Raw genomic sequence first — 24835 nt, 5'->3', positions numbered from 1 at the left:
TCTGGACCCACATGCTGGGCACAGCACAACCCAAAGTACTTTGCAAACTGCAAACCTTTAGGAAATACACATCCCAGGGTTACCTGCAGACGATGGGGGAGGCACATATATGTTCTCACTCACATGACGTCTCACCTTTATTGTTTAAGTGGCTGAGTTATATGAATCCAGCTGTGTGCAGTGGCTCCATAATGGGAACGCGCACCATCTGCAGTGACACCTGACAGCTCCATACTGTGGGCGAAGCAACACTTAGAACAGACTTAGCATATTTGGTCTTTATGTAAATAATGTTTTAAATTGCCTAAATAGACCATTCTGAGCCATTTCATTCTACCAGGAAAATACAGGGTTCCCCCCCTCTTAAAAAAATTAAATACCAAAATAACTACATTTAAATAAATAACGTTATGATGATGACATTAGGGAAAAAAAAAAAAAAAAAAAACACAACACAACTCACAATGAGGCTAACACTCTCTGCCTGCTGCTTAGCTCCAAGTCCAGAACGCTCTGGAAAGGTGAGCGGTGCTCCTGACTGTGGGGCGGGCTGCTGGCCTCCCACCTCTCCTCACCCTTCCCTCTTATTTTACTTACTATATGACAGAGGTCAGGGTCACTGCCGGCAGGACTTTGTTCTGAAAAGCCCGAGAAACCTTGAGAATCAGAAATGGCCTGAATGCTTGATACTTGGCCACAAAGTCTTCCTTCCAAGACCCTCCGGCTAAGTGGCCACGTCTCTTGCCATGAATGTGTCATGCAGATCACCAGTCAGAACCCAGAGCTGACCCCTAAGACTCCCCAGGTTCTGGAAGAGATCTATGACCTTGGTCTGAAAAGATGTGGCAGAAGCCTGGCTCTGTTTCCCACAGAGGGAGAAGGGCTCTCTGTTGCTTTAAGCATACACACTCTGTAGGAGACTTGTTTTACTAGAGTGGGGAATCACGCCAAGAACAAAGGCGACATAAAGAAACACACAACAAAACCCGCAAGCAGGAGCAGGTGCGTGCAGCTGGGAGGCTAGACAGCTCCCGGCCTCTTGTCCAGATGCCCTCTTGCCTTAAGGGTCCATGCAGCCTTAGCCCGCCCACCCTCGACAGTCAAATTCATCAGATAACTGCTCTAAGCGGAAATGGGCCAGCAGGTGACATGGGGAGTGCCACCCTACACAGGCAGGACAGACCAGAGCAAACCATTCCACGGCAGAAAACAAACCACAGAACAAACAAAATGATGCTCTTTCCCCCAAATGAACCTCAAATTTCCAGGGTAGAAATGGAGTGGCACGAAATGTCAAAGACCCCATTACTTAGTAGAGAAAGGACGTCCCCAAGTACTCTAATTCCACATGTGGACAACAAAATACTGTCTTGTCTCTCAGCCACAGCCAGCGGGTCCTATGCGGGCCAGCAGGTGGCTGTGGCTCCGTGCCCTAAAGGAAAGCCAGCGAGATCCACTTGCAGCAGGGCTGCGTCCTCACAGGAGACTCAGTCCTTTGGGACCTGGAGTTCTTGCTTGTAGTAAAAGCTGCGCCCACAGGCGACAGCCCAGCGAGTGCTCTGTAGGAGACCCCACCTCTGGAGCCAGGGCTGCTATTGTGGGTCTGTTCAAGTGTAACCTGTCTTTAAGCTAGAGTGTTAAGGCCACCTGGGTTCATGTCTTCAGTGCTGAGGTGAATCCAAGTGCAGGGCCCTGTACCCACTGAGACGTGCTCCCTGCATCAGTGAGAGGCAGCGTCTCCTTTTGGCACCACAAAGTTGATGTCTGAAGAGAAGGTCTCCCGGCAGCTAGTTCTGGGTCCCCTGCTCTCTCACAGCTGCTGGTGCTGCGTCCACACTCAGGGCGATGACAATGCTCTCGCCATCTTCTGATTTTATCCGCTTGCACTCTAGCTGCTCTGCCTGGTCACCGTTCTGGCGCTTTGTGGGCAGGGACGCGGACGCTGACGCATGAGTGGCCAGCATGTGCAGGGGACTCGCCACTGCTTAAGAGAGAGAGTGAATTAGAGGCCCAAGCTGCAGCACAAGCCCTCGACCAGAAGGCCACCCTCCAAACCTACTGAGTTTTTTGCACAGAACCGCAGGGATGGCCTACAGGGCCAAAGGCAAAGGCCCCTAAGCAGAGGCGCACTACAGCACATCAGGTATGCCCGTCAGCACAGGTGACCTTTGTAGCTTCTAAGAGAGCACAGGCTGCTCGGGCATCAGCACTGTCAAGTCACCGGGAGGACAGAAGGCTGTGCCCTCCAAAGAGGAAATAAGGCTGTGCCCTTCTGCCTTCAGAGACAGCCATTTCTCACCCGTTCAAGACATTATAGAGCATTTGTCTACAAAAAAGGCACTCTTACAATTCGCCACCACACCTGAGAACCCGAGTTCCATACTCAGAAGATACGTGGTGGAAGCAGAGAGCTGACTACCACAAGCTGCCCTGTGATCTTCATGTGCCGCACATGCCCACCATGCAATAAATGTGTTTTGGGGGTAACCCCCTCCCTTCTTCTGAATCACAGCGTGCAACAGCACACCCCACCCTGACTATACAAAGGCTGAACTTCCAGCTGTGGCAGCAGGCAAGGCCATCTTGCATGTCAGCGTGACCCTGAGGGTCTCTGCTGAAGCTGCTGTGTAGACGAACACGGAGCACAGCACCTTGTGTGCCAACCTAGATTGGCCTCACCACATTGGCAGAAGAACAAGACTGAAAGACCCTCAGCAAAGGCAGGGTCCTATTTCCACACAGCCCTAATACCGCAGCCATCTTTTCTGTCTGGAAGGTCTGACTTAGCTGGCCTGACACTAAATGAGGCAGGTAGATTTGACTTCAAAAGAAATGTCTCAAAAAATGTGAAAGAAGCTGATACAGACCTTGCCTGGTTTAATCCCCACTACCACAAAACTAACTAACTAACTAACTAACTAACTAACTACACTAACTAAAGCTTAATTTCTAAAGTGGGTGAGATGGCTCAGTGGTTAAGAACACTGGTAGCCTCTCCAGAAGACTGTAGTTCAGTTCCCAGCACCCACATGGTGGCCCAAAACCACCTGTAACCCCAGCTCCACAAGCCCCAACACCTCTGGCCTCCCTAAGTACCAGCTGGGCAACAGGCACACAGATGTACATGCAGGCAAGCACCTATGCATAAAAAATGTTGTGAGCATTGTTCTTTAAAGACATTTACTACTTACTGTCTGTTTATATATCAATTAGACTTATAATCACATATAATTATCTATCATGTATGTGCCTTGGTACAATGTGTAGAGGTCAGGATGTGTCAGAGTCAGTTATCTCCACCGTATGGGTTCTAGAAACTGAACAGTCTCAGGTTATGATGGACCATCCCAAGGACCCACTTCACAGTACTACTAAAACAACAACCGAGACGGGGGGGGGGGGGGGGGGGGGGGGGGGGGGAAAGGAAGGAGAGAAGGGCCCTGAGGCACTAGGTAGGACCATCCATGTGAGGGAGGTGAGGACTGGACCTTGACCGTAAGCCCCAGGAGAAGGTGGCTGAGAATCTCACCCGTCTCCTAAGCAGACTCCATATCCAGGCACCAGGAAGTCACAAGAGGTTTCCAATACAAGACCTTGGATATGGGTGGGTACGGGCACACACGCGTGTGTGGGTAGGTCATCTTTTTCTTTTCTTCATTTATTTTTGCCAAATGTCTCTCACTCAGCTTGGAGTGTCTATAGCTAAGCATGGTGGTATATACTACAGTTGCAATTACCTAGGAGGCTGAGAACCTGGAACATGCCAGGCAAGCATCCAACCACAGAACCACACCCCACCATAAAACACTCTTATAAGGAAGCACCAGCCCCAAAGACCTCCGAGTCCTGAGTGAACTCAGGGCGAGCTGCGATCAGCTCACTCCTCTTCAGAGGATCCAACATCACCCATGCCAGGTGGCTCACAGCCAGGTGAACTCAAGTTTCAGGAGTAAATCTTTAAAAACAAGAACAGCAACAAAAGAGTGCTCCACACAGCAGGTTAGAGGAGCACGCCTGGGCTCTCACTAGTCTTGGCCTGCACCGCAGCTCCTCCCTGGAGTCTCCATAGATGGGGCTCCACAAGATTCTGGAGCAATAAGAACCAAGAGCCAGCGTCCTCACCTGCAGTGTCTCCAGTCTGTGAGAATCCACAAGCCAAACACCTCCACAGTGAGAACCCACAAGACAGGGCTCAGGTGGTGGCACTCCATCCAGCTTCCCGCGTTATACTGGCCATCTACAAAAGGTTAAGGATCTCCTCTCTCCGCCCTGTCTCCTGACAGACACCTCCTTTATGGTCACAATTCTGAACATGAAGTTTCCCCTGACAAACTAGCAATAGTAGAAGGTTTCTGAATAGGTAACGACCACCCCTTCACCCCAAAAAACCCAAACAAACAAACAAAACCCACATAAGGAATCTGAGGTGCAGCAGCCTTGGTTCTGAACGCACGAGCACTTTGCTCTGCTTATACCACCATGCAGCACAATGGCAGCAAATGCTTCGGCACACACCCTGACCCGACTTGTGGGTCTTTATGAAGATATGCACTGCTGGGGCTGTGGCTGGAGAGATGGCTCGGAGGGGAAGAGCACTGTCTGCTTTTCCTGAGTTCAATTCCCAGCAGCCACATGGTGCCTCACAACCATCTATAATGAGATCTAGTGCCCTCTTCTGGCGTTCAGGTGAACATGCAGACTCAATATCATATACATAATAAATAAACAGTCTCCTTATAAAAAGGAAAGAAATGCAATCTTTACTGTATATACAAAGTTTTCTGCTATCATAGGAACACCGTGCTTTAATTACAGGGGAAGGAATAATGTTTCTCTACCGTCACTCCCAGCATTTAAATCAAGTCAGTCTATCTTTGTATTGCACCGTTGAAGTGTTCAAAAGCTGCTTCAGTTGCTAATGGTTTTCATTTCTTAAAAAATAGCAAGTGCTCTTATCACTGAGCAATCTCTTTAAGAACACACCAGCTCTGAAAAACGTGCAGCTTTTCTAAGTCCTACAGCATCAGACAGGCAAGATTTAGCTCTATGTACAAGTCACTAAGCACACACCTCTCTTCACTGTGCAGCTGATCTTGTCTTTACGGGCCAGCATAAGATGGCTCAGCACGTAAGGTACTTGCTGTCTACATGGGACAACCTGAGTGTAAACCCTAGAGCTACATGTCCTCTGACCCTCACATACACACACAGCACCCACAAGGCAGCCGACAATTTCTTGTAACTCTAGTTCCAGGGGATCTGACACCCTCTTCCAGCCTTCAGGAGCACTGAATCAAACACCTAACGACAAAGGGGACGTGGTGGAAAGTTTTTATGCCCTACTCTAACGCCCAGAGCATTGTTGCACTGCCTACAACTTAAAACTCGAACATCTCTACAGACAGAAATACAAAGTCAGGATAGAAGCAAACACACAGTACTCCTTCAACGAGGTAAGAACCTCTGCTCCCGGATGCGATCCCGAGAGCCAGCGAGGACAAATGAGGCTGCTTACCATTGTTCACCTGGCTGTGCACTGCTGTAGGCATGGGTACCACATGAGTTCCGTTTTGCGTTACAGTTTTTATTGGAAGCTGGTGTTGACCTAAAGGCGCCTGCTGCACTATGGTCACCGTCTGCACAGGGGCACCCTGTGACGTCTGGATGATCCGGCTAGCAGTGCCTAGTGTGGCTGGGCTAACTGCAGGGACAGGCTCTACTTTCACTGAAATAAAAGAAAAGGTTGCAAAGTTTAAAAACAAGCAACGATGGCGCAAGCTTAATTCCAACACGGGTGAGCCAGGATGCCTGCAGCTACTGTGAAGAGCCAGAGAACAAGGTCCTAAGTGCAGGCCAGTTCAAGACTAGTCTGGGCAACTTGAAACTATGTCTTAATTTTTAAAAAGGAAGCAAAACAGCTGGGGACATAGCTGAGCAGCAGAACAGTCGCCTGGCACGCACAAGCCCTGGGTTTGACCATAATATCGATAAAAAAACATCTGAAGCCCAGTGATGGGGCGGAGAGTTGGCTCAGGGCTGCTCAGGGCTCAGGGCTGCTCACAGAGGACCTAACCCCAGCACCATAACCTCCAAGGGCCCCTGAACCATGTGCATGCATGCACACGTGAGCACACACAAACATAATTTATAATTTTAAATTGAATAAAGTGGTTAGAGATGTAGCCTAGTGATGCAGGATTTCTCTAGGATGTATGTGGCCCAGGTTCAATTTCTAGTACTGCCACCCCCAAAAGTCAGTAAGGCAACAACCACCACCAAACCCCCAAGGCACACGTTAAAGCAGGCAAGGCCATGGCCATGGCCTTGTGGCTCTGAAGGAAAAGCTCACAGGAGACGTGTTTTTCTTGCTCACCTTTGACTTCTCTGTGGTCGCCATTCTCTTGTGGTTCTGTCTTAGGAGGAGCCAGCACCGCAGCCTGAGTGACCACAGCTTGTCCAGCAACTGTGTATGTGTTTGCTGGGGCCAGTCCAGCCACACTAGTGACTGACACTGCTGGTATTTGATGGACAACATGTACCGTCTGCACAACAGGTGGCTGAGAGGTGGATGTGGTCACCGGGGTTGCAACGGTGTAGGTGACAGGTTTAATGGCCGGGGGTAGCTGCCGCTGGACAGTAATTAGGACGGGCTGACTAGAGAGAGGTGACCCTGTTGGGAGAGAACATGGCAGTGCTGAGGCATGCATGGCCCTGGGTCTCACAGCTCCCACATTAAGCTTTTACTAACATCAACACTAGACTTTGAAACACAGAACATTATTAATGAGACACAGTATCTTTATTAAATTTTTTCAAGATGTATTTTTGTTTACCTGTTTGAGTGTTTTGCTTGCCTTTCTGCCTGTGCACCGTATGTATATGGTGCCTACAGAGGTTAGAAGACAGCATTAAATCCTCTAGAACTGTAGTTATAGATAGTTGTGAACCACACAATGTGAGTACAGAAACCAAGTGTGAAGCAAGGACCACTGCGAGAGCAGGGAACACTCCTAACCACTGAGCCATCTCTTTGGCTCAGAATGTGCTATCTTAACAAGGATGGTTTAGTTTCCATGTCTAGTTACTAAAAACTGTTCTGATTTCTGACAATACACTTAGGTTCCTCCTTCAAAAATATGCCCTGTACAGGGGCCTAAAGACATGCGCCATCTACACCTAGGACCAGAATTTCTACCCTGGTAGGACAGGGACACCGAGCTTGGTGTTCTTTTGGCAGGTGGCAGGGCAGGGCTTCCCTGGGACACCCTGCCTAGCGGCCAAATGCCTATCTGCCCATCTTACCAAGGCACAGTTATTCTATATTGTGGCTGTGCAACTAGACTGGAAATACTCATCTGTTCATTAAATGGATACATTTGTGTTCCGATCAGCGCCAAAAACTACTGATTTTTTTAGTTTTGTCTTTAGGAACAGGCTATTAGTATATATGCCAGGCTGGCCTTAACACCTCAATCTTTGCCTCAGCCTCTTGGGTACTATTACAATAAAACACTACCACGCCTGGACACTGATTTAAAAAAAAAAAAAAAAAATCCCAGTATCACCAGTTTTTTCTAAAACCTTCCACCATCACTCAGGTATTACACAAAGTGCCAAGCACCAAGTACAAAGCTTCCTGAGGGTTTTACGGCTGCTTCAGTGCCAAATGCAGGTGCCTATGTCTGGTCCCAAGGCCTGACCCTTGCCACCTCTCTCCTGTGGGCTCACCTGGTGCACTCTGGGCAAACCGTGCTTCCTGGATGACGGCAAGTTTGGGCTGTGAGGCGCCAGGCTCAGGCTCCAAAGGGGCTGGGGAGCCTTCCCTCGACAGGCTCTCAGGGGTCTGGGCGCCACTGGAGTGAGCAGACAGCACTCCTGCGTGGTTGGGAGAAGCTGGGGCACTCCTGAGTCACCAAAAGAAGACAGTGGGTTTTCACACTGGTACTCTGGAGGGAATTGCTCACTTAATCTAAGGAGTCCTCTGTTTCCTGGCAGCTGAGTGCAGTTCTGTGTCTGACCTTCTCTGGACTCACCTACAGACTGAGCTGGGGATCCAGTGAGCCTCAGGTGGACAGTATCAGCGTTATCCCGCAACGTCTGCGGCTGCTCAGTACCCTCCCTGAGTGTTCCTATGCAGCAGGAATCGGTGTGGGGCCTTAAGGTTTCTAGTAAGCTCATCTCTTTTAGGTCAAAAAACATTGATATAGAAGGGAAAGTGTCTGGCTTTAAAATCAGGCAAATGAGAAATCTTGAGTTTACAGGAACTAAAGGCCGCTTTAAAGAACTGTTCACATGCCAAAGAAAGGAAAGCTACCATGTGGTTCCATGGCCTTCCAAGTGCAGTCTAGTTACTCTAAGATGCACAACAAGTTCACGGATACAGCGAGCAGCACAGGCGGAGCACACCAACCTTTCCCAGTTCCCACCCAGCACCAGTCAGGGCATCTGCAGACAACATGCTGAGGTGATGCTACTGACCGTGGGTGTAGCCCCTGGTGCCTGAGTCCTTACCTAGAGGAAAGTGGTCCCAGGGGGGTTCTAAAGCAAGGCACGCCCCTAGGCCGTCTCTTCCTAAAAGCCTGCTCTAGCAGCTTGCTCTCGGAGGCGGGGTCTATCCTCCAGAAGGAGCCTTTGCCTGGTTCTTCCTGGGAACGTGGCACTTTGATGAAATAACGGTTCAGAGAGAGATTGTGGCGAATTGAATTCTATGAAACATAAAAAAAATACGTAGAGTTCACTTTGTTGAGCAATGAAGATGTGCCCAAGCCTTAGTGCCCTGTAAAGCGAAACCCAAATGCTCAGTGACACACACAACGGCAAGGCTTCCCGCCCACCTCTCCCTGGGTGAGATGGCACTGGGTCGGAGCCTTGGCAGCCACAACTCAGGGAGTCTGGGGTTGGGAGGGGAACCTGGGCATGGGTAGGGTTAAGTCTCTGACATTTCCCATTTTTGTCTCCTTCAAGGTAGGAAACAGGCCTGTCACTGCCACCTTGTCTTCTGGCAGGTGGAGTCAAGACTAAAGTGCCAACCCTTTCTGTCTGGAGACAAGCTGACACAAGCCACACCTCTAAAATGCTGTTATCTCATGTTTCTGCGTATGCTTAGCCATTTAAAGCACACTCGTATGGTACAAAGGAGTTATTAGTCAGCCAAGGCCAGGAGTGCTAAGGACCCCCTCCCCCCAGTGCTCGTCTCTGCGTCTGTAAAGCACACCAGGTGCTTATCTGGCCTTCATCTTAAAGAACTCTACTGGGGAAACAGAAAACTCAACTGCTAAGCCACCATTCTTCTTCAAAAAGTTCAGCTTCAGGTTTCCCAAGAGTCTGAGACAACGCCTGTTGTGACCACCCTACTGCAGTGCACACACACAGGACAGCAAGTCATCAAGTATTGTGACCACCCCACTGCAGTGTGCACACACACAGGACAGAAAGTCATGAGGTTAACAGCTAATATACCATATTCTTAGGTATTTGAGTAATTTAAAATCAAAGTTTCAAAATGGTAATAATGCAAATAAAATCTGGGCATATGAAAAGGCCTCAGTGTTCTTCCCGTTAGTCTTCTAATAAAACTAGCCATGGCCTGGAATTCTGACTTGTCACAGGCAGCTGAAAAACTCCAGCAAATATTTAGCATTCCTTTACAATCAATCCCAGGGACTGTTCCAGAACCGACTAGTCACAGGCAGGAAACAGGGCCTGAGCTCCTCAGAGGCAGTGTGAAGGGAATACTTTAAATAACCAGGACATACATGCTGCACTGTTGTGTTAACAGGTACCGCTGACAACCAAACTTTCTTCCAATTCTGGAAAATCAAAGGGGCTGCTCTGGTGCCCATCAGACACAGAAGGCCAGCCCTCAGCAGCTGCATTCAGACCTTTCGGGTTTGGAAGACAGGCAGAGTCAAACGCTGTATATTAAGAGAATCAACCCAAACAAAGATGACACAGGGTCAGCATCCCTAATTCAAAACTTTGAGGAAACATGATGCTCCGAATAGAAAATCCCCACTTGCCCTCATGTGCCAAGCTGCCATCAAGCATGGGCACACTAGAAAAATTACATAAAATCACCTTCAGTCTATGTGTACAAGAAAAATCATGGGCTGAAGAGATAGATGGCTCAGAAGTTAAGAGCACTGCCTGTTTTTCCAAAGGTCCTGAGTTCAATTCCCAGCAACCACATGGTGGCTCACAACCATCTGTACTGAGATCTGGTGCCCTCTTCTGGCATGCAGGTGTACATGCAGGCAGAGCACTGTATACATAATAAGTAAATCTTTAAAAAAGAAAAGAAAAATCAATGAATACCATGTTTAAATGGTTTTCTTCCCCAAGGCAAATTCCAAAGTCTGAATCACTGCAATCTGACAGCAGATGTAAGCTAGTCAGCTCAGAAGCACCACCTGGAAAAGGAGTCCTTGTGGCTCTGTGGTTCCTGCAGACTCCGTCCCATACACAGTGGCCCATGGGAACACCCTAGTTTGCATGTCATTAGCATGGTGGGTAAGCGGCAGCGGTGAGGAGGCTTTCTATCCACCAGGGCATGAAGCAGGGACTTCACGCCCCCCACTCAGCTGTGCAGTGCTGGGGCCAGGGAACTGGTGCTTCCAGTTCTGAGTAGTAACAGCTCCCAGCAGCTTGGTCTGCATGCAGTGTGAGGTCAGACTCATGGGTGGTCACCTGCAATCCCTCAGCCAACTCTCTACAAATAGATACAAGCAGAAAACACCTATTTGTGTGTAGTTTTAGGGTTACATACTGTGGTTAAGCCTAAAATAAATATGCCTTCAATCTGTCTTACAAGCATGAGAACCCTAATTGCTAGGTTCAGGTAGCCTACACATGAGTGTAATCTTAAGAGTAATTCTTTGTCTTTCATCAAAAACAAAGAAGGCCGCAGCCCTTCTATCTAAGTAGGAAGAATGAAACAAGCCTCGTCCCTCTGCCCAGCTGCCCCGGCTCAGCACATGCCCATCTGACAGGAGTCCCAAACCAAGCTCTGGTCCCTTTACAGGGTTACGGTCTAACTTTTCCTACTTTTTGGTAGGTACAGCAAACATCCTACTCCAGGCTGGGTAAAATTATAAAAAAATCATTTCGGAAGCAGGCACGAGAGTACAATTGTAACCCAAGTTATTTTATTTAGAAGGCTGACACAGGAGTATCACAAGTTTGAGGCCTACACAACACAAGGAGACTTGACAGGGGGAGATGGAGAGGTGCTGGTGCTGTAACAGAAATTATAAACATAGAAATATTCTGGGGCTGGAGAGATGGTGCAGCTGTTATGAGCACTGACTGTTTCTCCACAAGACCTGGGTTCAATTCTCGGCACCCACATGGCAGTTCACAACTGTCTGTAACTCCAAGATCTGACACTCATAGACATATGTGCAGGCAAAACATTAGCACACATAAAATAAAAATAAATAAATGTTTTGTTTTGTTTTTCAAGACAGGGTCTCTCTGTGTTAGTCCTGGCTGTCCTCCTGGACTCGCTTTGTAGACCAGGTTGGCTCCCAACTCACAGCGATCCACCTGCCTCTGCCTCCCAAGTGCTGGGATTAAAGGTGTGTACCACCACCACCTGGCTTAAATTATTATTTTTTTAAAAAAAGAACCATTCTATCTTTCTATAAAATCACTCAAACTGCCCCTATATTATGATAGAATTTCCTCTGCGAATTAACGAACAATTTGTTTGATATGCAGCCCCCTGTGGTGCCCTGAAAGTCTGAGAGGCAGGCAGTCTTTTCCATCAGGTGCCTGAGATGAGGAGGGGACTGCTCCCTCCTCCCAACACCCTGTAGAGATCAGGTCTCAAGTGGAAACCACCTCTGTAACTGTTGTGTGCGTACGTGTGTGTATAGGCCAGAAAACCATCTTTAGGTTCCTTCCTTAGGAGCCAAACACGTTGGTATTTTTGATACAGGGTCTCTAACAGGCCTAAGGCTTACCAGTGAGCCCAAGGGAGATGCCCACATTCACCTCCCTAATTCCCTAAGTTTTTACATGGATTCTGACAATGGAACTCAGGTCCTCCTGTACTAGTTGTTGCTGTTGATGATGTTTTTAAACCAACTATTTCTCCAGCCCTGGAGATCCAACTTTCTTACATGAACTGTTCTGTTGAAAGGCCTTCCCCGACCCAAAGAAAAATAGTAATAAATTGGCCTGACATATAGCGATTTAAATGACAGCTTTTGGAAAGGCAGCAGAGCTACCATGGCAGTACAAGATCGGATGAGAGTCAATGGTCCAAAACCAAGAACAGTGTAGGGATGACAGGACAAAAAGCAGACTAGTGAATCTACTCAGGGCCATGATTGTTACTCACAAAGTTATTTTTAACTCACTATTATAGAGTTTTGTATATTGATTCAAAATAAATTTAATTTTGATACTGTGGTACAGAATTCAAATTTAAGATGATTCTCCATCTTAAACACATTATATACATTTCTACTCTAACATGAGGTATTGTATGCATATAATTTAAGTAGAGTGCAAGGTTTACCTCCAATACTTTGAGAGTGCTGTTGCGAGCTAATTAGGATAAGTAAGTTATACAGCCGGCATGATAGCACTCGCCTTTAATCCTAGCACTCGGGAGGCAGAGGCAGGCGGATCGCTGTGAGTTTGAGGCCGGTCTGGTCTACAAAGCAAGTCCAGGACAGCCAAGGCCACACAGAGAGACCCTGTCTCAAAAAACAAACAAACAAAAAACAAAAAAAAGGGCAAGCTTGGATGCAGGCGGAGTTGATGGCCAAACTCTGCCAAGACAGGGTAAGCAAGTCCTCCATAGTTCCTGCCTCACAAATATGTCAGAGATATTGGGCCAGAAGGCTGAAGATGATGCTCCAACGTTATAGAGAGTTTTGGGTGACTGTTCAGGCAGCAAACTGTCTCTGCCATCTTCTCATTTGGGCAGCTGCTCACCTGCACTTCCTGTTTACTCAGGTAATTAATTTTATTCCTTCTCAAGTCTCTGATGGGATTGAAGACCAGAGAGTTTAGTTTTACAATTAAGCTTAGTTGTTTAGGGGTTAAGATGTTTCTAGGTCTAGACATATGTTTTAGGTTGATCATGACAAAATATGAGATACTGATTTACATTCATAATTTTAGATGCACCAACATAGGAAAGATGTTTTCTTCAAGGCCACCAAATACAAACAGCCAAAACACTGTGAGTGTAACATATATATCATTCCTGATTGTTTCATGGCTCTTCTTGCTGTAGGTAGTTTATTGTATATATGTGCAATAATATAAACATGTAAAAAATAAAAAATAATAATAAAGAAAATTTAGAAAATAAAAACTCATAAGGAAAACTTGATAAACTAAAAACAAAACTAAGAACAGGAGCAAGTTAAAAGTGCATGCCCAGAGCCGGGCGTGGTGGCGCACGCCTTTAATCCCAGCACTTGAGAGGCAGAGGCAGGCGGATCGCTGTGAGTTCAAGGCCAGCCTGGTCTACAAAGTGAGTCCAGAACAACCAAGGCTACACAGAGAAACCCTGTTTCGAACCCCCCCCCCCCGCAAAAAAAAAAAAAAAAAAAAAAAAAAAGGTGCATGCCCATCGAACCAGGCATGTGGTGCACGCCTTTAATCTCAGCACTCAGGAGGCAGAGCTAGGCAGATCTGAGTTCGAGGCCAGCCTGGTCTATAGAGCGAGTTCCAGGACAGCCAGGGCTACACAGAGAAAGGCTGGGGGGTGGGGGTGAGGGTGGGGGTGATGCCCGTGAATTAGAACAGGTTCTGGAGCAGGCCATCCTCTCCCACTAAATAGCTATCTGAACCAGGAGGAATGAAGCATTCCTGGAACAGCAACACTCAGGTGAGAGACACACGAGAGGCACCAGCAACTCAGCAGTCCTTCAGTCACGCTGTGCTCCCTGCCCTGAGAGGGTGTGAAGTCACTCCCAGCTGCCAGCAAGAATCAGTGGCCAGGGTCATGTCCCAGATATGTGTCCTAAGGCTCAAGCTGGCCTTGTCCTTCCAGTCTCTTTAGATCTCAGGGTCCCTCAGGGCAATACACCCCAGAAGCACACAGACACAACCAACCACACCCAAGTCTAACTCAAGCTTTCAGAACTACTCCGTTCCAAATCCCCTTTATTTCAAATTATCAAATATTGAATGTTTAAGAAACATTCAAGGGTCCTTGCGCGCTCACACTGACTGTGTTCCATGCTAACTCATGGAACAGACTGGATAAAGCAATATTCTTTGGGGCTTTTGAAAATCATCATAGTGGTGCCGGGCATGGTGGCACAGGCCTTTAATCCTAGCACTTGGGAGGCAGAGGCAGCAGGGTCACTGAGAGTTCTAGGCCAGCCTGGTCTACAAAGTGAGTCCCGGACAGCCAAGGCTACACAGAGAGACCCTGTCTTGAAAATACAAAAGCCAAAACCCAAACCAAAACAAAAAACCCACAATACAGCTCTTGTTTTTTGTTGTTTAATATTCTGCATTCCAAACTTACCCTTTCCCATATCAATTTCCAAAGTTTTCTACGCACCCAGTAAATGACAGATACAGAGAGAAAAGCCTGTGTAGTGTGTGGTGTACACCTTTACACCTGCACTCGAGACAGAGCCAGGCACATCCCTCTGAGCTGAAGGCTAGCCTGGTCTACACAGTGAGTTTCAGGACAGCCAGAGAACTACAAAGTGAGATCCTTTCTCCAAAACAAACAAAACCCAACCCAACCAAACAACAGCCACCTTGCAGGGAACCCACACCCAGCGCAGCAGCAGTGTGAAGAGGCAGGGGATGGGCGGCTGCAGCTCACACTGTGTGCATCTCTGTATGATGTGATGGCCAAGTACAGGAGCCTACATCCTAAGAGGCAATGACGACCCCAGTTAGACAGCTGGAAAAGTCCCTGCGTTCCTGCAGCAGAGGTGCATGAGCATGGAGGAAAGAATGGACTTCAGTTTAAAACTCTCCAACACTCTCAGCATGTAGAAAAGGAGCCGGCTCAGGCTCTGTGCATCTCAGGGAAAGCCTTATTTCCCAGACAGTAAAAACGTCAGTTTCCAGTTCCTCCAGAACTGTTGCTTTTTCTGTGCCAAACGAAGAACAGGCCCTCTCGGCCCAGGGCTCTCAGCGGAGATGCCACTGCGCAGGGCACAGTGAGAGCCAGCAGCTCCGGCGGCTGAGGCGACTTACCTGCCAGCCCTTGTCTGCCGTCCTGTAGTACGGGTAGTTTTTAGTGATGTGAGTGTAAATCCCATTTAGAGTGAGCTGCTTATCGGGAGCCATTGTAATTGCTTGTACTATCAGCTGTGCGTAGGAGTAAGGCGGCTTTGAGTCATCCTGCATTAGGAAAAAAAATCACCTAAGATTCAAGAGTATTTCAGGCATTCTTACAACAGTGTATTTATTATAAAAGTAATAGAATGGGGAAAATTTGAGAAAAGTACATTTAAAAATTGTAGAACAGCATAGAAACACTGAAAATCCCATCAGGAGCCAGTCAGTCCTCCTTTAATCCCAGTTCAGAAAGCAGAAGCAGGGAGATCTCTGAGTTCAAGGCTAGCCTGGTCTACAGAGTAAGTTCCAAGACAGCCAGAGCTATACAGAAAAATCCTGTCTCAAAAGACAATAAACAAGGGTTGGGGATTTAGCTCAGTGGTAGAGCGCTGCCCTGGTGCTGGCCTCCAGCTCTGAAAACAAAACAACAACAACAAAAATCACTTAAGGAGATAATTTTAATGACAAGAAAAAAAAAAAAAAATCAACTAAAGCCAAGCAAAGCCACTGGACTTCAGTGCAGCACAGAGCGACACATTTCAAGGAGACCCCTGAGACATGGAGAGGAACTGGCACATCCAGGTGTGATGCAGAGCTGACAGGGATCGTAAGTCACAAGAGCACGCGAGGAGAACTGTCCAAATGCCTGTCAAGGCTCTACACCTGAGGACGACATGCCTGTCAAGGAGCCAAACAGAGTCCACTGCTCTTTCCAGGCTGCTGGGACCTCCCAGCTTTTCTAATGTATCAAAATTCCACATGTACCAGTATTAGCCTCTGAGAACAGAGCTCCTAGCTTCCGTATGAACTTCTGGAAAATGCATAGCACCACTGCAAAATAGCAAAGCAATATAAATTATAAGAAGCAATGTGCAATAAAGTGTATCCAAACGATGCCACTTATCAAAGCTCATCCACACCAGGCCTGGCTGTGTGTATTGTTCATGCCTAAAGTGCATTTTGTTTTGTTTTGTTTTGTTTTTTAGTTTTTCGAGACAGGGTCTCTCTGTGTAGCCTTGGCTGTCCTGGACTCACTTTGTAGACCAGGCTGGCCCCGAACTCACAGCGATCCGCCTGCCTCTGCCTCCCGAGTGCTGGGATTAAAGGCGTGCACCACCACCCGGCCTAAAGTGCATTTTTTATCTACTTATTTAACTTACTGCGTGGATGTGTGTCCAGATCCATGTGTGTGCACTGCCATGTAGGACAGAGGGAGCAGGAGCCCTTAGAGCCCCCACTTGAGGGCTGAGACTTAAACCCAGGTCCTCTGGAAGAACACCTGAAACCACGTCTCCAGACTCTTCCCCAACCTTGCCTTTTATTTTTAGAATTACAGTTTAAAAAAAAAAACTATTGCTGTGCTACAAAGTGAGTGTAAGACCAGCCTATCTCAAAGAGCAGAACAAAAAAAACAAGAGCACCGTCTAGGGCGTGAGAGTGGGAGGAGAGGAGGAAGGGGGCGGGGTCAGGCTGTAAAGTGATTTAGAAAATAAATTAATAATAATAATGATGATAGCACCACCACACATCTCAGCAGAGATGCACTGAGGGTAAGGGTAAAACCAGAAGGCACAGAGGAACAGGCTGATGGAACAGCCGTGCTTTGTCCTACAAGCTGATGGTGCAGAGACGGTTCTTAACTCTCCAAATGAAAAACCTTAACCACCCAGCCAATGCCCGCATCCAGAAGACCGCCACAGCCTACCTTACATGGGTAACATTTTGCAATCACTTAGGCCACAAAAGGCTCTGCCTAAGCACTTACAGCACTGCACTCCAAGGCTCCAGGAAAAGAACCAGGAATAACAAGTGCTTGAGTCCAAAACCTTCACCCCTGCTCAGATGGCCATGTACTTCCTAGGGCCTTTTTCTTACTGTTTCTGAGCAGGTGTCAGTTCTTCTGCTACATGTGCCCAGGACTCGAGCTCAGACTTTCTGCTTAGTGATGATGCCTTTATACTCTAGGCAGTCCTGTTGGCCCTGGGTGGCCTTGAACTCAGAGGTCCGCCTGCCTCTCCATCCCAAATTCTGAAATTAAAGGTGTATGTTGCCAGGCATGGTGGAGCATGCCTATGACCCTAGCACCCAGGGAGGCAGAGGTAGGCATATCTCTGTGAGTTCGAGGCCAGCCTGATCTACAAAGTGAGTCCAGGACAGCTAGGGCTACACAGAGAAACCCTGTCTCAAAAATAAAACAAACAAAAAAAGGTGTATGCCACCACATTGAACATAAAAACATTTTTATTTTTAAATAACTTAACACAGAAAATGCTCAGCATATATTCATATGGGCAGAACAAACTTTTCAAAGTGAACATCAGTACAGCCAGGACCCAGAAGCTCCAACAAGGCGCTCAGTCTACATCTCCTGCCGCTCAGGGATCACTCTCAGTTCTGCAATTATAGTGTCACATTGCTTTTTTCTTTTATACGCTTTATTTATCTATTATGTATACAAGTGTTCTGTCTGCATGTGTGTCTGCATGCCAGAAGAGGGGCATCTGATGTCATCATGCATGATTGTGAGCTGCCATGTGACCTCCGGAAGAACAGGCAGTGCTCATGACCTCTGAGCCATCTCTCATAGGGACACAGGGTTAAATCCACAGAGGCTCCTTCACAGATGCATGTGAGGTGTGCTGCTTAGCTTTTGTCCACTTGACATAGATTGGCTTCAGTAGGGAAGAGGGGGCCTCAGCTGAGGAGTGGCCTTCGTCAGGGCAGCCTGTGGCGACTAGCTATGGTGCGACGTGAGAGGGGCCCACCCGCCATGGGCAGCGACACGGGCAGTGGGCCTGACGACACTGTATAAGCAGGCTCCTCTTCAGGGCCGCTGCCTCACTGTGTTTCTGGACCCTGCCCTGACTCTCCTCAGTGCTGAACCACTGTATGGAAATGCAAGACAACCAAACCCTTCTCTCCCTCAAGTTGCTTTGGTCGGTGTTTTATCACAGCAACAGAGAAACTTAACCAAACAACACAGCGTTCCCAAAAGGACTTGTCCCCCAGGCCCAGGCACAAAACCGTAAACATTTACCTTTGGGCTGTCTCCACCTGAAGCTTCCTTTTCATTTTCTGGCTGTGAACTGTCAGCCATTAAATTGAGGTCAGATGGTATCACACGGCCCATTTTGTACCCTGAAGACCCTGCTCCCCGGGGACTGGACGGGCAGGAGTTTGCAGCGCTGTGAAAGAGGGGTAAGAGGCCACTTTAAAGCAAACATAGTATTGCTCTTCGATGAAGATCTGAGATCAGGGGAAAAGTTTTTTGTTATGATTTTTTTTTTTGTATTATATGCTTTGCCTGCATGTGTCGGTGCCTAAAGGAGGCCAGGACTGGGTGCTGGGTCTCCTGACGCAGGAACTACACTTCTCAACCTTCTTTATTTTCCTTGAGAAAATGCTTCATTCTGTAGTGCAGGCTGGTCTTAAATGTGCAGCACTTCTCTGGCCTCCGTTTCTGAAGTACTGGGATTGTTAAGTGTGTGCTACCATGTCGAGCTTATCTGAGCAGAATTGAGAACAGGAAGCAGTATTTCCTAGGACTTCTTTATGGCATTTAAGATTGCTTCAGTATCGGCGGGCATGGTGGCGCACGCCCTTAATCCCAGCACTCAGGAGGCAGAGGCAGGTGGATCGCTGTGAGTTCGAGGCCAGCCTGGACTACAAAGTGAGTCCAGGATAGCCAAGGCTACACAGAGAGACCCTGTCTCAAATTGCTTCAGCAGCAAATGTGTCAGGAAATGCAACTGTCAATACAAACTGTGGGAAGGCAGTGTCCCGTTTGTTTTACCTGAAAAAGTAAACCATCATAGCCAATATGAACTCATTTTTTAAAAAAAGCTTCTGTGCACTAGTGTTTTCCCTGCCTGCATGTCTATGTGAGGGTATCAGATCTTCTGTAGCTGAAGGTGTAGACAGTTGTGAGCTGCCATGTAGATGTTGGGACTTGAACCTGGGTCCTCTGGCAAAGCAAGCAGCCAGTGCTCTTAACCACTGAGCCATTTCTCCAGCCCCAAACTTTAAAAAAAAACATATGTTATGTTTGAAGTGTTTGTGTGTGTGTGGACAGAGAGAGAGAGAGAGAGAGAGAGAGAGAGAGAGAGAGAGAGAGAGAGAGAGAGATTGAGATTGATTTCCTGGAACTGGAATTAGATGGTTGTGAGCTGTGACATGCTGCTGAGAACTGAACCTGGGTCTCTCTGCAACAACGGGAAGTGTTCTTAAACAGTGAGCCGTCCTTCTAGCCCCTGAAAATTTTAAATTTCAGCTTTGAGTATGGTGCCTGGAGACTCAGTCACTCTCAGTCTGTGAGGAGTTTTGGAAGAAATGTAATTAGATAATCTGTTAGCTCTTCAATGAAAAAAATACTCTCTAAAAAATGGAAACACGAGCTAGGCGGTGGTGGCGCACACCTTTAATCCCAGCACTCAGGGGAGGCAGAGGCAGGCGGATCTCTGAGTTCAAGACCAGACTGGTCTACAGAGTAAGTTATAGGACAGCCAGGGATACAAGGAGAAACCCTGTCTTGAAAAACCAGAGCACCCCTCAGCCCCTCCCCCAAAAGAAGCAGAGCTGAACTTGGAGCTGGGATCCAGAAGCAAGGGTAAAGGCAAGTGGATCTCTGTGAGCTCCAGGCTAGCCAGGTCCCTATGGCAAGCTCTAGTCCAGCCAGGGAGGCAGGGCTATAGACAGTGAGACACTAGTTTTTGTTTTGTTTTTTTAAAAAAGGAAGAAGGAAAGAAACAGCCCCAGCCTTGGTCCTAAGGGTTAGACCCCAACACCACAGCTCCCCTCAATAGTCTTCCCACCACTGAATGAAGGAACTCTCCAGAGCTCATGATTCTGACAACAGTGATGTGAGGGCTCAGTCTCCTCTAAGGCTCTAGACACAGCACAAGTCAGTGTAGCCACAGACTCACACGGGGCCGCACGAGGCAAGCCCTCTTCACCTGAGTCAGGGACCCCAGCCCTTACCCTGGACTACAAGAGACTCAAGAGACTGCCTTCAGGTATCTAACCACTGCTGTGCCCAAACGATAATTCCAATCCCACAAACACGGCCCTGGTAAAACAAACCCAAAGGGACATAGACAGAACGGGAATCCACAACCTCCAACGTGGGAATTACAATCCTCTGCTGTACCTGATCGTGCCTGTGGGGGAGGGGAGCGGGCTGATGAGGTGCGCCATGGTGTCTGGAATGCTGATGGTCAGGGGTGAGATGTGCGGCTGTACAGGCTTCACTGGCGACTCAGGGGCTTCCTGCTTCTCTCTCTTCTCACTGGACAGGGCTGTGAATGTTATCTTGATATTTGTGCTCGGAAACCTGAAAGTGCACCTGGAAAACAAAACTGACAGTCAGTGCACGCCTGTGGCCACCAGAGCCTCAGCTTCCCTTAGGGCGAGGACGTGGCCTCTCTACTCACCCCATGGACACCAAGTCTCTAATGAGCAGACTCACAAATGAGGTATTTCATATGACTCTAGCCAGGCATGAGAGTACACACCTGTGAACCGAGCACTTGGCAGGTAGGAGTACAAGTTCAAGACTAGCTCTAGCTAAACAGCAAGTTCAAGGGGCAACCTGGGCTACATGAGATACCCCGCCACTTCACCCCAAAAAGATAGCAGGAGGGATACAGAGTGAGAGACAGAGACACACAGAGAGAAACAGTGCTCAGACCACCCAACAGAAAGCACAAAGTACAGAACAACAACAACACAAGAAACCCAGCACCTACCAGGCACAGTCCCCACCAAGAGCTAAGTAAGAGCTTCCTTTACTGCAACAAAGGTTAGCGGTTTTAACATATGGCCTCTATCCTACACTTACACTGGCTGATGATGTCTCCTTCACTGTATTACAAAAGCGACAGCCAGCCAGTCTGAAGCTCTGAGCTAAGACCTAAGGCCTCACCCAACATCTATATTAGGGTATAAAAACAGACCGTAACACCAACATACATGGAAATCAACCATATTCAAACAGAAGAAAGGCAGTTTAAAATTAGAGAGTCTCTTCACACAAAACCAGTTCAACTGATTTATCAAACTGTTTTTTCTAACGGTTTTCAAAGCAGTACTTCCAACAGATTTCTTGAAACCCAACCACCTCCCCACAGTAGACAACAACGTCCCGGCCTCTGGGAAAGCACCGCCTGCTCTTGGAGTTCCCTCACACAAGCACAGTGGCTCCTGTTCTGCACGTTTCAAGATTGGAGACCAGCTCCTTCTCTCTTGTCCCCTTCATACCAACACCACCAACTTGGGGGCTCGAGTACAGATTCCACTCAAACGGCCACAGTCCCAGCAAACCCTCTAAAAACATTTTAGCTGGAATCTTCTCTTCCCCTGTCTTTTTTCTTTTTCTTTTTTCCCCTGCCTTTCAAGACAGTGTCTCACTACGTAGTCCAGCTGTCCTGGAACCCTATGTGGACCAAGCTGTCCTTGAACTTACAGCAACCCTCATCCCTCTGCCTTGACCTCTGAATGCTGGGATTAAAGACATGGAGCCACTCCTGGCTTTCTTCCCTGGTTGTAATGCCTGTAATTGTATCTGTATTAAATATCCCCACCTCTCTCTTTAATGCTTTTAACTGTTGAGCTATCTCTCTAGCCCCTTAAAACACTTTCTTAAACTTCAGTTCTGAGGCTGGTTTGATGGTACATAGCTGTAATAATCCCAGCACTTCAGAAGTAGAGGCAGGAGCACCAGGTCAAAGTCAGCCTTAGCTACCGGAGCCCTGTCTTTAAAAAAAAAAAAAAAAAAAGCAAAACAGGGGTAAAATTTAAAAGAGAAAGACTCCTCTTCCTTCCTAGGCTACAGGAGTTTGAAAGCCAAGAAAGAAACAAGACACTTCCAGTGAGCCCATGTATACTTTCCCTGCCGACAGTGTCAGGGCCCTCGGCTCACCAGAGCACCCGCACACGGAATCAGTGAATGCATGAATGCTGCCTCATTAGCAGGCAGTCCTTCTCCACAGATGAACGTGTTTCTGTGGACATCTACCAGGGACCCTGCGTTCAGATTCTCTTCTCATGGACCCAGCGGCTTATGCCGAGCAGCTTGAGCGGATCATCTGGTTTCTTTTCTTTTGGTTTTTCGAGACAGTGTTTCTCTGTGCAGCTTTGGCTGTCCTGGACTCACTCTGCAGACCAGGCTGGCCTCGAATTCACAGAGATCCACCTGCCTCTTCCCCTCTTGGAGTGCTGGGATTAAAGGCGTGTGCCACCATGCCTGCTGTGATCATCTGAGTTTCTTTTCTTTTCTTTTTTTTTTTGGTTTTTGGTTTTTCAAGACAGGGTTTCTCTGTGTAGCCTTGGCCATCCTGGACTCACTTTGTAGACCAGGCTGGCCTCGAACTCACAGCGATCCACCTGCCTCTGCCTCCCGAGTGCTGGGATTAAAGGCGTGCGCCATCACGCCCGACTCATCTGAGTTTCTTTACACAGCCAATTTTGTCTCAACTTTTGTCCAATCTGCCCCCTAATTCTATTAACAAAGGCTCTGGAAAGAGCTCTGCACCTACTGTTCTGTCTGACAATTTGCTGTTGGAAAGGTAGGTGCAATCATGGTTCAGGCCTGTAATGCCAGCTACTCAGAAAGCAGCAGCAAGAGATGTCCACAAGCTCTAGGCCTGGGCTGTGGAGTGAGACACTCTCTACAGTAAAGAGTAAGAAGGCGAAGGTTAGCTCAGTGGCCGTGTGTGTCTCTAGCACGCATGAAAGAGAAGAAACAAAGGAGAGAGCAATGGAGAACAAGCAGAGCCGATGGCGCCGACGTCGCATCAACGCAGTAGGAGAACCCACAACACCTGCAAAGGAGAAGCACTCACACAGGCAACACAGGTCATGAAATCCTGAAAATACAACCCATCTCCCAGAACACAGTAGTGACTACCTGGGCTCCCAGGTAGGAAGGCAATGCCTGCAATTCTGAGGGTAAATCCGGGGCTCCATTCTCCAGACTGGAACGACGGCTGCCAGGATGCATGTGGGCACCACACTCAAATTAGGCTTGTTCTATTCTATATAAAGTATATTTCAAAGAAAGCTTACTTGAAATAACAAGCAAGTCAGGAAAATGATCGGGGGCTGGCAAGATAGCTAGCTTTCTGGTGTGTGGACCTCATCACCTGAGTTTAAACCCTAAGCCATGGTGGGAATAAAAAGCAACTCCTGAAAGTTGTCCTCTGACCCCACACATGTCCTGTGGCAAATGTGCACACTCATGGACCCACAATAATTTTTAAAACAAAAAAAACCCCAATAGTGTCCTTTTCCCCTAAACGCCAAAAGATCACCTCAACTACAGTTTAGAGTGCACACACATTGACTCTGAGGTGACACCCTGAACAAAGTATCACTTTTGTCTGCGAAGGGTCTGAGCAAAATGAATGTGTAGGAGTGTCATTTTAATCACTAATAAAGTTGATAATTGCACAGCAGTAAAGAGTTTTACAGCCGGGCATGGTGGTGGTGCACGCCTTTAATCCCAGCACTCAGGAGGCAGAGGTAGGCGGATGTACAAAATTGGAGTCCAGGATAGCCAGGATTGTTATACAGAGGAACCCTGTCTCGAAAAACCTAAAAAAAGGAAAAGGTGGGGGGGGGGGGGGGATTTTTACATATTTGACTCTGGGTAAAGTGTTTCAATTATCAGGATCCCCGATAAGAAATTGTCCGCCTCTCCCCCTCCCTCCAGGCACCTGCAGTGACAAATGCCACAAGGCCACCTAAATGTCTTATATTCCAACACTTCACATCACACCTTAGTTCAGAGGTATGTCTTTAAAATGCCACTAGAGGCAGGTGCAGTAGCACACGTCTGTAATTGCAGCACTTGGGGAGGCAGAGGCAGGCAGATCTCTGTGAGTTCGAGGACAGCCTTGTCTATAAATCGAGTCCAGGATAGCCAGGGCTACACAGAGAAACCCTGACTTGAAAAACCAACAAAATAAAGCAAAACAAGCCATTGGGATGGCTAATAAGCACAGGAAAAGCTCAAGTCATCAGCTAGCAGGGGAACTTCAACACCTGCTAAAGTACCAGAAATGAAGGATGAGAAAATGTTGAGGCTGAAGAAGTTAACAGCACTCTGAGCTCATTAAAAGGAACATGGCTACAGCCACGAAAGGTGGACGCAGGCACCACCCCTCATATGGGTAACAAAAAGCCAAGAAGCACCCCCAACAGGAGCTCACATGAGGTCACCAAAAATATCCACTACAATTTCAGCAAAATTTTCTCAGAAGGTAGAAGCAGGTGGATGTCAGTGAGTTCAAGGCCAGGCTGGTCTACACAGTGAGTGCAAGGACTACATAAAGATAATCAGTCCCAAACAAACGAGCAGAAACCCAACCAAACAACAAATTTCTACTTCAAAGCATCCTTTTGGGGGCTGAAAGATGGCTCAATGGTTACAGTACTTACTGCTCTTGTTCCGAGGGACTCGATGTTACTTTCTGACCTCCATGAGAACCAGGCACACATGTGCATGGGCATACATGCAGACAAGACACTCATACACATAAAAATAAAACAAATAAGAAGCATCCTTTAT

The 24835-nt window shown here is 47.6% G+C and overlaps 1 protein-coding gene across 2 annotated transcripts in view; it reads right to left on the bottom strand.

Annotated features, from left to right (window-relative positions):
• Window positions 1-872: 872 nt before the first annotated feature.
• Window positions 873-24835, bottom strand: part of Foxk2 (forkhead box K2) — a 43464-nt gene continuing 19501 nt past the window's right edge. Inside the window, exons 2-9 of one of the 2 annotated variants that reach the window (XM_051159260.1) lie at window positions 20417-20611; window positions 18308-18455; window positions 15187-15333; window positions 8512-8705; window positions 7729-7904; window positions 6374-6670; window positions 5516-5725; window positions 873-1984 (exon numbers count right to left, since the gene is read on the bottom strand). In XM_051159260.1, the coding sequence (XP_051015217.1) occupies window positions 1788-1984; window positions 5516-5725; window positions 6374-6670; window positions 7729-7904; window positions 8512-8705; window positions 15187-15333; window positions 18308-18455; window positions 20417-20611 (1564 nt within the window). In that variant the 3' untranslated portion in view covers window positions 873-1787. The remainder of the gene's footprint in view (window positions 1985-5515; window positions 5726-6373; window positions 6671-7728; window positions 7905-8511; window positions 8706-15186; window positions 15334-18307; window positions 18456-20416; window positions 20612-24835) is intronic. The other variant, XM_051159261.1, reaches the window with a different exon arrangement.

The sequence above is a fragment of the Acomys russatus genome, chromosome 16, assembly GCF_903995435.1.
Source record: "Acomys russatus chromosome 16, mAcoRus1.1, whole genome shotgun sequence".
Lineage (NCBI taxonomy): Eukaryota > Metazoa > Chordata > Mammalia > Rodentia > Muridae > Acomys > Acomys russatus.
This window is presented reverse-complemented; position numbering and strand designations above follow the sequence as displayed.